At 39.3% G+C, this 12941-nt stretch overlaps 1 protein-coding gene across 3 annotated transcripts in view; it reads right to left on the bottom strand.

The window, feature by feature from the left end:
• Positions 1 to 12941, bottom strand: part of Itgbl1 (integrin subunit beta like 1) — a 218586-nt gene that overhangs the window by 124935 nt on the left and 80710 nt on the right. For all 3 annotated transcript variants that reach the window (XM_078016303.1, XM_005317010.5, XM_078016304.1), the window contains one exon: positions 1419 to 1565. In XM_078016303.1, the coding sequence (XP_077872429.1) occupies positions 1419 to 1565 (147 nt within the window). The remainder of the gene's footprint in view (positions 1 to 1418; positions 1566 to 12941) is intronic.

Genomic DNA, 12941 nt, shown 5'->3' with positions numbered 1-12941 from the left:
TGTCTGTGTGCAGGGGTGTGCACGGGTGCATATTGTTGGGTGTTCTGAGTCAGAGGTAGAGAAATCCTACCTCTGAAAGGAAAGGAAAGGCTGATGTGCTGAGAAGTGGGGAGAGGAGTAGGAGCACAGGAAGTGACATGACTGCTCAGACCACTTGTCTTGGTCCCTGATGGGTCCTCGGGCACCTCATGCCGGGTGTGGCCCTGATTCCTATTAGCTGAGCACCCTTACCCGGCTTCCTCTCTACCAAGCAATCTGCAGCAATCAGATGAGGAAAGGCCCTAGCTCTGATTGCAGAAGGGCCCTACCAGAAATGCCAGCTTCAGCAAGGGAAGGTATTTGTTCAGCTGGTCAAATCCTCCTCCTGAGCATGGAGAACACTGGCTCTCTTCCCTGGATGTGCATTAGGATCACCCTAGGAGCTTAACAACCCAACGAAGTCCAGCCACACCCCAAAGCACCTAAAGCAGAACCTCTGGGGAAGGACATGGGCACTGACATTTATCACTCACCCTTTGGGATTCTCATGTTCTACCACAGTCAAGAAAAAACAGCTTTGAGGCTCCACACACCCAGATATTAAGAGTATTTAATTATAGTAACACTAGCTAAACACCATTCCAACCTAAACTGCAGCTGTTTCGCTTTACATGGTTTGGTTAATTAATTTTTATACCTTCTCTGCCATCTTCTAAGAAGTAGTTTTAAATGACTCTGATGCAATATAAAAATATTTTGGTCAAACAAAAACTCTCACTGCCGTTCTATTCTTCAATGTGTTTCATATCCAGTATTACCTGAATCATCTATAAAATTAAATGCATTTGAGGGGCTGGGAATGTGGCTCAAGCGGTAGTGCGCTGGCCTGGCATGCGTGTGGCCCAGGTTCGATCCTCAGCACCACATACCAACAAAGATGTTGTGTCTACCGAAAACTAAAAAATATTAAAATTCTCTCTCTCTCTCTCTCTCTCTCTCTCTCTCTCTCTCTCTCTCTCTCTTAAAAAAAGCATTTGATTTTATTTGATGCTAAAGTATAAATTCAAAGCACTCTTGATCTGTGTCAAATAAATAAAAAATCTGGTTACATAAATCCTTTCATAAGATTTACTCCAGCATTCCAAATCATGGCTCCCAATTTACATAAGATTCTGTGGGGAGGTGGTTTGCAGTGAATACCATGCTCCAAGGCATGCTCTGAGGAGGCACCAGAAACAACCGGAGAGCACCAAACTTGCCAGTCTCAGCAAGATGACATTTTCTCCCTATTGATTTATCTAAATTTCACTTCTAAAAAGAATACTCAAAAGCAGCTTCACTCCATTTCAATATTTCTCCATGCCTACAAATTTCCATTAAAAAAAAAAAACAAGATTTGATTACTTCACTTCAGAATCTTCAAGGGACAGAATTCTTACCTGCATTGGAGCAGATGACATCTTGAGAATTCTTGCACATTTGGTTGCTTTTTTTCCTTGTCAGGTTACAGTTGGTTGGGTACTGGCAAGCATCCCCAGACCACCCTGCATCACATCTGCACTTGCCGCAGTCACAGGTACCATGGCCTGAGGATTTAACAACATCTAGTGAGACTCAAACTGTCTTCCTACCATTGTAACAAAAACTCTTAAGGGTGGCATCCATTCAAGGGTGAGCAATAATAAATTGAAACACACATATCTCTCAGAGGCTAAGGGATAATGCTATTATCTATAGTGTAATGCAATATAAGAATTTTATCTCAATAATCAGCTTTGATAAACGATTGTATAAACCTTAAATTAACTTATAGAGAAATCAGGGTAATACATCAGAAATCTAATAAACCACATGGTCAAAAAGTTTTGCAATCAAAATATAAAAATCTACCTTGCACCACAGAATTTGAGAAAAAAGGCTAGGAGGAATATTTTTATTTAATTGTATTTCATAATGCCTAAAACCACAAATTCTGAATGAGGAGGCTTTGTTTAATGAAGATCCATGAAACTAAACATCAGTCCTATAGTTATCTGAATTAAACAAGAAATGAAATTTTATGGATAAATAAAATATCACCATGGGATAAGATTTACATATACAAGTAAATCCTTCTTCATGAAGAAATTTGGTTCAAGAATCAAAGGTAGAAGAGCTTCTGTTGCCATAGAAGTTTTCCAGTCCGTCCTTATCTCCATCACCAGCCATCGTCCTGCTTTTTGGTGATGTCAGTTATATGCTGTGATCCTAAACTGCATTAAAAACCTTCCTGGATGGAGCCCACAAACGTTTTTATCGACTGCACATTAGCCCGACCTAAGTACAAAACACCTACACTTGGCTCTTGTCCTCAAAAAACTTACAAACGTCAAAGTCAAGGATGATAGATAAAGAAGCTGGTTTTACCATTGCCCAGAAGTGTTTGCCATCTCATGAACAATAGTCTGTGACCTACAGGAAGAATGGGGATTTTCGGGACTATCTGGTTCTTGGAAGTTAGGCAGGGTTGTAGGGAGAGAATGTTTATATCACCAAAGATAATAATCCTAGGTCTAAATGTCTAAAATTCAGAGACCTCATGGAATAAATCTTTGATCTGGTGCCAGCAGTCAGTCATTTGATGTGGCAGCCAGAATCCATAGGATGAGGTGCAGGTGGTTGGTCAGAATTGATAGCTCAGAAGCTGCCTGTCTGGGCATGTTCACCAGAGCCTGAATCGGATTGGCTTTGAGTTTAAAAACCTCTCTTCATATGTTCCAACCCTTGTAAATGCTTTTATTTCTGTTGCATTTGTCAAATCAATTGTTTCTGTTTTGCAAACAAAGTCCTGCAAGCACCTATTTGAAATTCATTATACTCACTACAATTTGACTCTGTAAGTTGATCATATCATTTTGCATTCCTGTTTGTCCTCACACATTCCTGTCAGTCCTGGCCAACTTGGTATCATTAGTAAGCACAAGTGATCCTGCCTGTCAGCAGTCCAATCTATTTGTAAAAGGATTGATCCAAATTCTTGAAATGGCTAAGCCTCTTTTGGTAAATTACTTATCTTGGAAACTGTACTGACTCCTTCATACCATTAATGTGTTAGGCTGAATCACATGGTATTGCCAGCTTTGTCAGTTGAGTATCAGATATTTCTTATGGCTCATTCCAAAGAAAGGGCCTTATGTCAACAGGAAAGAAAAGTAGAAATGTTTTAGAAGATAAATGAGTCTGATATTAATGATTTGCTGACCCAAGTATAAAAGATGACTTAGTTCTTTTATGGTGGGTTGAAAATCTTAGACCTTAAGGTACAGTATAGGTAGCAGAGATGAATCAAAGGTTAACACATGTTTTTGAGTCAAAGATCACAATTATTTAAAGGGAGCAAAGATTAAAATGGGAGGGGAATAAGGAAAATGTACATAGGATAAGAAAAAACTCCTTCATCTCAAACAGACCTAAAGAAGTATTAGTAGCAATATTCTAAGGTGTTTATTCCAAATAGTCCACAGAGGCCCAGTTTCATGAAACTCCCTGAATGAGTCTAGGATAAAATAATCCTGGGAAAGAGTATTTTGTATACATCATGATATGTACTGGTACACTGAGGACCCCCCAATGCACTGTCCTGAAAATGTGATTGATATATTTATTTATTTATTTTGACTATAGGGCCCCTTCCCTCATGAAGAGAGTTAGCATTCGGGGGACCCCCTCAGGCCAACCCTGGGTCTGGTGGTGTGTTCTCAGCATTTCCTTTAGCATCTGCTCAAAAATGCCAGGTGATGTAGGGAAGGTTACTGCCTTCATATTCTTTCTCAACTCCATGCCCAATAAAAACCTCTATGATTCATTTCTCCCCATTTAGTAAAGCTAATAGAATAGAAATTGATTTGGGACTGTCAAAAATTATCAAATAATAGGCCATATACCCTTATTTGGAGGTAAATATATATATTTTTTTTTAGAAAAGAAAATAGTCTTCAGACCATTTTTATTATTTTTTCCAAGTTGATAAGAGTTTCAACAGACCTCAGGGGATTAGATTTCTATATTATTGTGCCAAGGTAATCTCCATTACAGGGTCCATAATGTGGCTTCAGTAAAAGACCCCAGTTTTCAAAATAATTTACCCCTTATCTATCAGTTTCCTGGATTCCCATAACAAAGTACCACCAATGTGGTGGCTTAAAACAGCAGAAATCTATTTTCCTACAGTTCTGAAGGCCAGAAGCCAAAATCAAGGTGTCAGCAGCGTGGTTCCTCCTGCAGGGTAGTTCTGAGGGAGAACTTGCCCATGCCTTCCCTGCTACTGGTAATTATTGGCACTCCGGAGCTTTGTGTGGCTGAGAAGGCCCCTCCAGTCCCTGTCTCAGACCCCCACACCCTCTCCTCTGTGTCTGTGCTGTCACCCCAAGACAAGCACACAGGGCACTGGACTTGGACCTCCCTACTCCAGCAGGACCTCACCTTAATATGAGTATATCATAAAGATCCTATTTCCAGACAAAGTCACATTAACTGGCACAGGTGCTAGGTATATAGATCCTTATGGGGAATGTGCTCAGCCCACAACAGTTGCAAATAGACATCTGTACATTCATCTTTCCTAATCCAAATTCAGGTGAAAGGTAGATCACTGTTTTCTCTTAAGATCTTGAGAAATTGGCTAGCCAAGGATGGCAGCTAGGCCATCTGCCCCTCGCCTCTACCCTGCAAAGGAAGGTCCTGAGAACCCACATGCACCTGGGCACAGCTCCACTACCGACGGCTCTGCCATCCCTCCCTCTACTCCTCCTGTAATGGTCTCTGCTTAACCATTGCTCCACAGACCTGGGGGCAGGCCAAGTCTGGGAGAGAGTTTGGGATCTTCAAGGTGGAAAGTTCTCAGTTCCAGGCACCTCAGTGTAAGAGACAAGACGTGACCATTTCCAGGGATCCAGGTGGCCACCTTCCCTTGGCTTCTCAGACAATCCCCACCCCCACATGGTAACAGTTGGAGGACCAGAGCAGGAACCCTAAACCATGGGACCCAGGACAGGACTCCTCCTACCCAGGCCTACAGGTGGCCTCTGCTGACCCAGGCCCACATCAAGTCCTAGCCAGCAAAGGCTTTCCCATTCCTGACTGTCTAAGCCATTCCAGCTGTTTCTTCCCCAGGCAATTCAGTTCCCACAACTATGAAATGTGGTCTTAAAAGGAACAGAGCAACATGCTTAAGAATAAATCTGTTGACCTTCAGATAAGTTCCCAAGGAGTTGAGGGAAACCAACACAAAACAAAAATGTCAGAGAAAAGCAAAATGACTCCTTCACCAAAGCAATGGGGACGAGGAGGGGAAAGGCCATTTCTACTGTTTGCAGGGTTGTCATGGTGCAGCCCGGCACCGGGAAGGAAGCCAAGCCACAGCACAGTGTGTGTTCAGTATTGTGATTGTCTTTTCAGGAAAGAGCGCAGAAGCCTGGCCACTTTCTCCCAGGCATGCTAACTTCTTGCTTCTCCATTGATAAAGGAAAAGTATTCCAACAGAATAACATAGGTTTTGTGAATCCTGAATAATCAATAATCAGCAGCTCTGCAATTACTTCCTTTTTAAAAAAATTTTTTTAACTACGTAATGCCAAGGCACTAATCTACTCTAGTCAGTGGTGAAATTTTCCTTAAAAAAACATCAAGGAAACAATGCAGGCACTTTTTATTTAGTTATTGTTTTAGTACTGGGGATTGAAGCCAGGGATACTTTGACACAGAGCTGTATCCCCAGCTCTTTTTCATTTGTTATTTTGAGACAGGGTCTCACCAAGTTGTGTAGGGCCTCACTAAGTTGGTGAGGCTGGCATCAAACTTGCAATTTTCCTGCCTCCTCCTCTGGAGTTGCCAGGATTACAGGCAAACGCCACAATGCCCAGCAGATACCTAAACAAACTGCCTTAAAATGGAAACAAAGATTTTACCAGCATAGAAGAATTTTTAAATATAAACTATTCATTTGCATATATCAATGAAAAAATAATTGTAAATTGCTCTGCCAAATATAACAAAGAAAAAATAAAGATGAAAGGGATAGCGCTTAACTCTCTCCTCCAAGTCTACTAGCATTTTGCATAGAAATAAAATGTACTTATTAAATTAGCTACACGTCTGTGGTCTCAAGACCAAATGAAATATTAAATAGGTAAAAAGTAGAAAACTAGCTAGAGAGACAGAAGTTGGTAAAGATGTAGATAGGTAGACATAGATACAGAACTAGATGTAGATATATAAATGTAAATATCAATAGGTATGTATAAGTGTATCTATATATATGTATATGTATATATATAAATATATATATATATATCTGTATCTATATATACACATACACCTATCTGTGTACATATGCATACCCACACATTTTTTCATCTTTGCAGTGGTTGGGATTGAACCCAGCCTCACGTATGGTAGGCCAGCACTCAACTACTGAGCTACATCCCCAGCGTTGGGTAGAGCTATAAATGATGATACAAATGTAGATGATGATGTTGATCTAGAAGTAGATATGGATATCAGCTATAGCTAGATTTCATGGAGATCTTGTTTAATGACAAACTTCTCTTTGTCACACAATCCCAGTAACTATACATAAACTTTCTTTAACATAATAAGGATGGATGAAGAAATCAAAGTAGAATACTCCATGTGCAGGCTGTAAGGAGGTTCATTGTCAGTAAATATTTTAAAATAATAAAACTGATTAAATCTCATTTTATATTATCAACAACAATGATAAGCAATGTCAGTAATAAAATACTACTCCCTGAAAAAAGAATCTTTGTTGGCCTAATTCCCAAATAATTGTTAGTTACTATTGAGCTTTAATAAAATATGTTTTAATGAGCTACAAATTAGCACATTGCATTATTTATTACCTAATAAGCATTGTCTACTAGAGGCAGTTATTTCTGAGCACTCCAGTTAGTTACCACTCCAGTTAGCATCCCAATGCATTCACACTCAGCTGCTCACATTTGTTTAAACATAATTTTGAGATAATTTTGGACTCACAAGAGAGTTGCAGGCATAGTAATTTTACACACCCTCACCCAGCCTCCCAATTGCTAGCATCTCACACAACCACAGCAGAATAATCAAAACCAAAAATTAATATTGTTCAATATTATCTGCTACACTCCATAGGATCATAGAAATACCCTGTTTCTATTCAACATATTCCCCATTAATTTTAGCATTTTTCAATTGATCTGACCCTTAGTATTTATCACTTTGGTATTCTAAGGGTAATTTTCTATTTCCTTCATCTTTTCAACGTTTATTATTTTGAATTCTTCTGTAAGGAATAAGGTATACAGTTCCCACGTTTAGTTATTTTTTTCCCTCATTTTTATTGTTACATCATATTTCTACATATTGATGAGATCTATTGTTATATATTCATATGTGCACACAATATAACAATTCAATTTGGCCAATACCTCTCTCAGCATTTATGTTCATGAAATTATTTCTTTATATCTATATGTCCTTAGGGTATTAGTTTATTTGAACATTATATTTAAACAATTGCATTATTTGTATTGTTGCTCAATTTTCTCATCTTTGGCTATTGAAAACTCAGGTTGGTAGGTTGGCTCCTCTGGTTTTTCTATGTGAACATAGATATGAGCAAAAGAAGGTACATATATTTCAGTACATTATTAATTTCTTATTCTATAAGATGCTTCAACTTTTACTCATCCTGCTTGAGTCTTGAAATTAGCCAACTTTCTAAGGAGCCCTGGCTTCTTTTATTTATGAGTGGTACACTGAAATATTAAAATCTGGGCAATAAACACTGAGATCTGAATACTAAGTCTCCCTGGGGTGCCACTACTTTCAGACATTCTCAGAGTGAGTGAGGAAATACGTGCATACATGTTAACCAATACAGACACATATATTGTCTATATTTTTATCTATATTGTTATTTATGCATTGCATAAATACACACACAAGCATACACAAATCAAAACAAAAATGCACAATCCATGCCGAGTCCTGCATCTCCCACTCTGAGTTGTGCCAGCCTTTCTTGTTTTTAACTTCCTTCTCCAACCATGAGAAATGTGGCCCTCATTTGCTACAGGATCTTTACTTGTTCATACTACTGTACTCATAGAATAGTTTCAAAACTGCTTAGAAACTATGACTGATTAAAACACTGTGTTTGTGCACAGTTCTTTCTGTGTTTAACTTTACAAAACATTGTTCGCCAAAGTTTCTTAAAGCAGCACTTGACACCCTGAGTATTCCATCTTGGATTCCAGCCATGCGGTGGTGGATTTCTATTTAAGTTTTACATCCAGCACGTGAACTCTGAAGCGTACAGCTCAATGGGCTTTGACAGATGAATGGAGTGGGCGTCCATGAGCACAGTCCCTCCAGAACAACCACCATTACTCCAAACCTCTCTCCTGCTTCCTACTACATGATCCCCATACTGTCCCCCAGTCCTTGTCCACTGCTCACCTGGTCTCCCCACTATCCCATAGTTAGACCTAATTCATAATATTGTGTGAATGGAATTGCATAATAACACACAGTCTCAGACTTGGCTTCTTCCTCTAGACAAAGTGCACTTAAGAGTCATCTTATGAAGGTGTGAATCCATAATTCCTCACTCTGTTTTCTTCAATTGCTGCCTAGTATCCTGCTGTATGAATGCAACAGAGTTGATCTATCCATTCAGGCTGAAGGACATGTCTGTTGGCCTGCAATGCTTCATAACTGTTAATAGAGGCTATAAGCATGTGAGTTCAGTTTTTTCATGGATATGCATTCTCATTTCTTTTGAGGTGAGAGATTGCTGGCTCACATGGGACATACATATATAACTTTACTTCTAAAACAAAGTTGCCAAATTGTTTCCAGAGGAGTGCATTGTGCATTTCCACTTGGTACACAGGAGAGATCAATTGTTCCACGTCCCCTCAGCCACTTGGAATTGAGACCTTCTCTTTTTCCTTCCTCCCTCCCCTCCATTTTTCCTTTCTTTTTCTTTTAATATTTTAGTCATTCTAATAGCTCTGCAGGGGTAGCACATTGTCATTTTAAATGGCATTATCCAATAACTATAATGATATTGAGTATCCTTTCATATGCTTTTTGGCAATGAATCAGTTTTTTGCCCACTTTTATGCTGGACTGGTTTTTTGTTGTTGTTGTTTATTTGTTTGTTTCTGATGAAATTTTCAGTTTTTTATTCATCTTATATATAAGTTCACTATCATAAATGTGATTTGCAAATATTTTCTGCCAACCTGTGGCTTTCGTGTCACTCTCTTTTTTTCCCCATATCTTTAAATTGGTGCATCATATTTGTAAATAGTAATGTCGTTTGAAGAGCCTCCAAACTGATTTCCATAGTGCTTATTCTAATTTGCCATCCCATCAACTGTGTAAAAATGTTCTCCTTTCTTCACATCCTCACCAGTATTTATTATTTGTATTCTTGATGACTGACATTCTGAAGAGAGAACCTACAGAATGGGAGAAAATCTTGGCTCGCTACTCTTTTGACAGAGGATTACAATCCAGAATATATAAAGAACTCAAAAACTTTACACCAAAAAAAGTCAAATAACCCAATTAATAAATACACAAATGAATTGAATAGACACGTCTGAAAAGAAGAAACACAAATGACCAAAAATATATGAAAAAATGTTCAACATCATTAGCAATCAGGGGAAGTGCACTTCAAAACTCCACTGAGATTTCATCTCACTCCTGTCATTCCCTCTTAACAACATCTTTCAGAGAATAAAATGCTTTGATTTTAGTTAAATTCGAATGATCGAATTTTCTCTTCAAAAATTGTTCTTTCTGTATCTTATCTAAAGACTCTGTTTAATTCCAAGTTTATTCTTTTACCACTAACACATAGTCTTAGATGCTCTAATTTCATGGTAAGTATAAAAATTAGATGCTACAAGATCTCCACCTTTTCAGCATTTTGTTATCAGTTTCCTATTTTTTCCTTCCCCCTTTTTTTCTTCCCAAATGCACATTTACCCCCAGACTTTGGACCATAGCAAACTTCCTACGCTTTTAGATCTTGGATGAATTCAAGAGCATGTGGGAATTTGCAATTTCTCCCACTTCTCCTCCATGCAAGGGTAGATGACACCTTCTAGCTCTCTAAACCTTACGTGGAAACAAAGATCTTATGTTCACTTTGAGAGTAAGTTCACTAAGGGTGTGGAATTAAATCTCACTTTCCCAAATCCTTCAATACTACATAACTCTGCATTTAAATGGAATGTGTGAAATAAACAATGATAGAACAGAGATTATAGATACAAAAATGGATAACTTGAGTTACTTTCAATCCTATGTCACTGTTACGGTTTGGATAAGTGGTTCCCTTCAAATTTCATGTGTGAGACAGCACAGGAATGTGCAGAGGTGAAATGACCAGATTATGAGAGTGGCGATCTAATCAGTGGGTTGATCTATATGAATGGATTAATGGGTGGTAACTAGACAGGTCAGGCATGGCTGGAGGAAGTAGGTCACTAGGGGTGTTCCCCGGCACATTGTATTACCCCTGGCTCCTTGTATTCAAGCCCTCTCTGCTTCTGGCTGTCAGGAACAAAGCAGCTTCCCTCAACCACTCTCTTCTGCCATGATGTTCTGCCTCACGTCTGGCCCAGAGCTATGGAACAGGTCAACTATGGACAGAACCTCTGAAACTGTGAGCCACAATAAACCTTTCCTGATCTAAGTTGTTCTTCTCAGGCCTTTGGTCACAGTGATGCAGAGCTAATACTCACTCTTAATAATGACTTGGAATACTTGTTTTAAACTCTTAAACAGCACATACAACAATGTGTAATTTTTGAGATAAGTACACATTTTTGTTCATGCACAAAGTATTTAACTGAATTTTAGTAATATGGTTAAAAATTGAAATGCTTTCTTCTATTTTCATTATTCCTAGCTTTAAAATAAAGAACAAAGCAAGAACGTTATTATTGTACTTCTCACTAGTTCTACTGACAAAAGTTTTATCACACTGAGAAGAACGGATGATCCAAATTCATCCTCCAGAAGCCATAAAAACGTGGGGTATACCACTGCTGGAGTTCACAGCAACCTTAAGGCAGATGTTTAAATCTGAACACTGACAGCTCAAACCCATTTGCTTTTATTCCAATGTGTAAATACCCAAGACCTGCACTGTGTCTTATCACCCAGGAGATCCCAACATGCTTACCTAACAAGAAACACTCTCAATTTTCTCCTACTCTTTTTGAGCCATTATACATTCCCAGCCTTCCCTGGTGGTAAGAAACGTAAGAATCAACTATGCTACCTCTAGAATTCTAAGACTCCATTGTCTCATACTATAATTTGAGATAGAAACTTGGTCATTTTCAAGATGGGGCAGCAGTCCCCAACAGCTCCTCAAGCTAACAAAAAAAAAATGGCCTTTTAGGTGTTTCTGCTTTTCAAAATGTTCGTGGGAATATTTTGATGTGAACAATGGAAGAATTCCATGTAGGGTCTATTGCCTAGAAATTAGAAGGTCTGGTTTTTAGTCCTGCCTGGACATTAATAAGCCATGTGATCTGGATGAGGAAAATGGACGAGAGAGAAGATGGACACCAGTAACCACTGGCTTCTGCTACTGTGAGAAGTGCCTTATGCAGGCTAATCTGTTTCATTTTCACAATGAGCCAGTGAGATAGATTTTGTTTTTCTATTTTGCAGATGAGAGGACTAGGGACTAGCGTTTAAGTGGCTTGCTCAGTTTGCATAGCTTATGAACCCAAAAGCTCTGTTTTCCTCATTGCAGCCAATACCATTTGTTCAGTTTCAGAAGGCAATGGACTTAAGCAGACCCTTTGCTCTAGGAAAAGAGGTGGGAGAACGAGCTGGGGACTGGTGGCTTGATGGCACTGTTTTGTTTTTCCCTTTCCTTCTGGAACTCATATGTCCAGAAGGGTATGGTGCATAATCCTTCATGAAAGAACTCTTAACTGTAAAGTGATCAGAGTTTAGGAGTTTATTTACCATGTAAAATGAAATCATATTAAAACCAACATTAACAGCATTCTTCATCTGATACTACTGCATTCTTTATCTCCAGTTCTACTGGTTTCCTGCAGAGTGAACTCTGCATCTGTCCTACTCCTCATTCCCAGGATGGAGCTCTACATCAGCATGGCCCACTCAGGCTCTGGGCTTCAGAGCATGGACACAATGACACTGTGTTCAAAATCCACTTCCACTGTTTGCTGCTGGGTAACTCCAAGCAAATATTTAATCTCTCATATTAGTTTCCTGGCAAAACACAGTATCACAAACTGGGTAATTGCAGACACCAGAAATGTTCTATTCTGGAGACAAGATGTCTAAAATGACGGTGTCTGCAGAGCCATGGTCCCTTCAGACTCTGAGTAGACTCCTTTCCTGTCTCTTCTGAGCTCCTGGTGGGAGCCAGTAATCCTTGGTGCTCCTGGGTTTGCAGGTATATCACTCAGAACCCTGCCTCTGTCACCACATGGCCTTCTCCCCAAGAGTATCTGTGACTCTTTCCTTATAAGGACACCACTCATATTGGATTAAGGGCCCACCCTACTCTGCCATCCCTCATCTTGAGGAATTACATCTGCAATGTCCTGCTTCCATCCAGCGGTCACCGTCTCTGATGAAAGCATCTGGAGAGCAGCTGGCTGAACACAACTGCCCTGATGATCACAATCCTGAACTGAAAAGAAGAAGCGATTTTGCAGAATAGAAAAATGGGTATCAAGTGTAAATTCTGCTCCATGTTTGTCCTTCTCTCATGACGAATGTGCATGTGTGTGTGTGTGCGCGTGCATACACACACACACACACACACACACACACACATATACACACAATCTGATCAGATACCAGTGGGTTTCTGGGTTACAGAGACATGAAATTTTCCTGGAGGAGGTCTA

The sequence above is a fragment of the Ictidomys tridecemlineatus genome, chromosome 6, assembly GCF_052094955.1.
Source record: "Ictidomys tridecemlineatus isolate mIctTri1 chromosome 6, mIctTri1.hap1, whole genome shotgun sequence".
Lineage (NCBI taxonomy): Eukaryota > Metazoa > Chordata > Mammalia > Rodentia > Sciuridae > Ictidomys > Ictidomys tridecemlineatus.
This window is presented reverse-complemented; position numbering and strand designations above follow the sequence as displayed.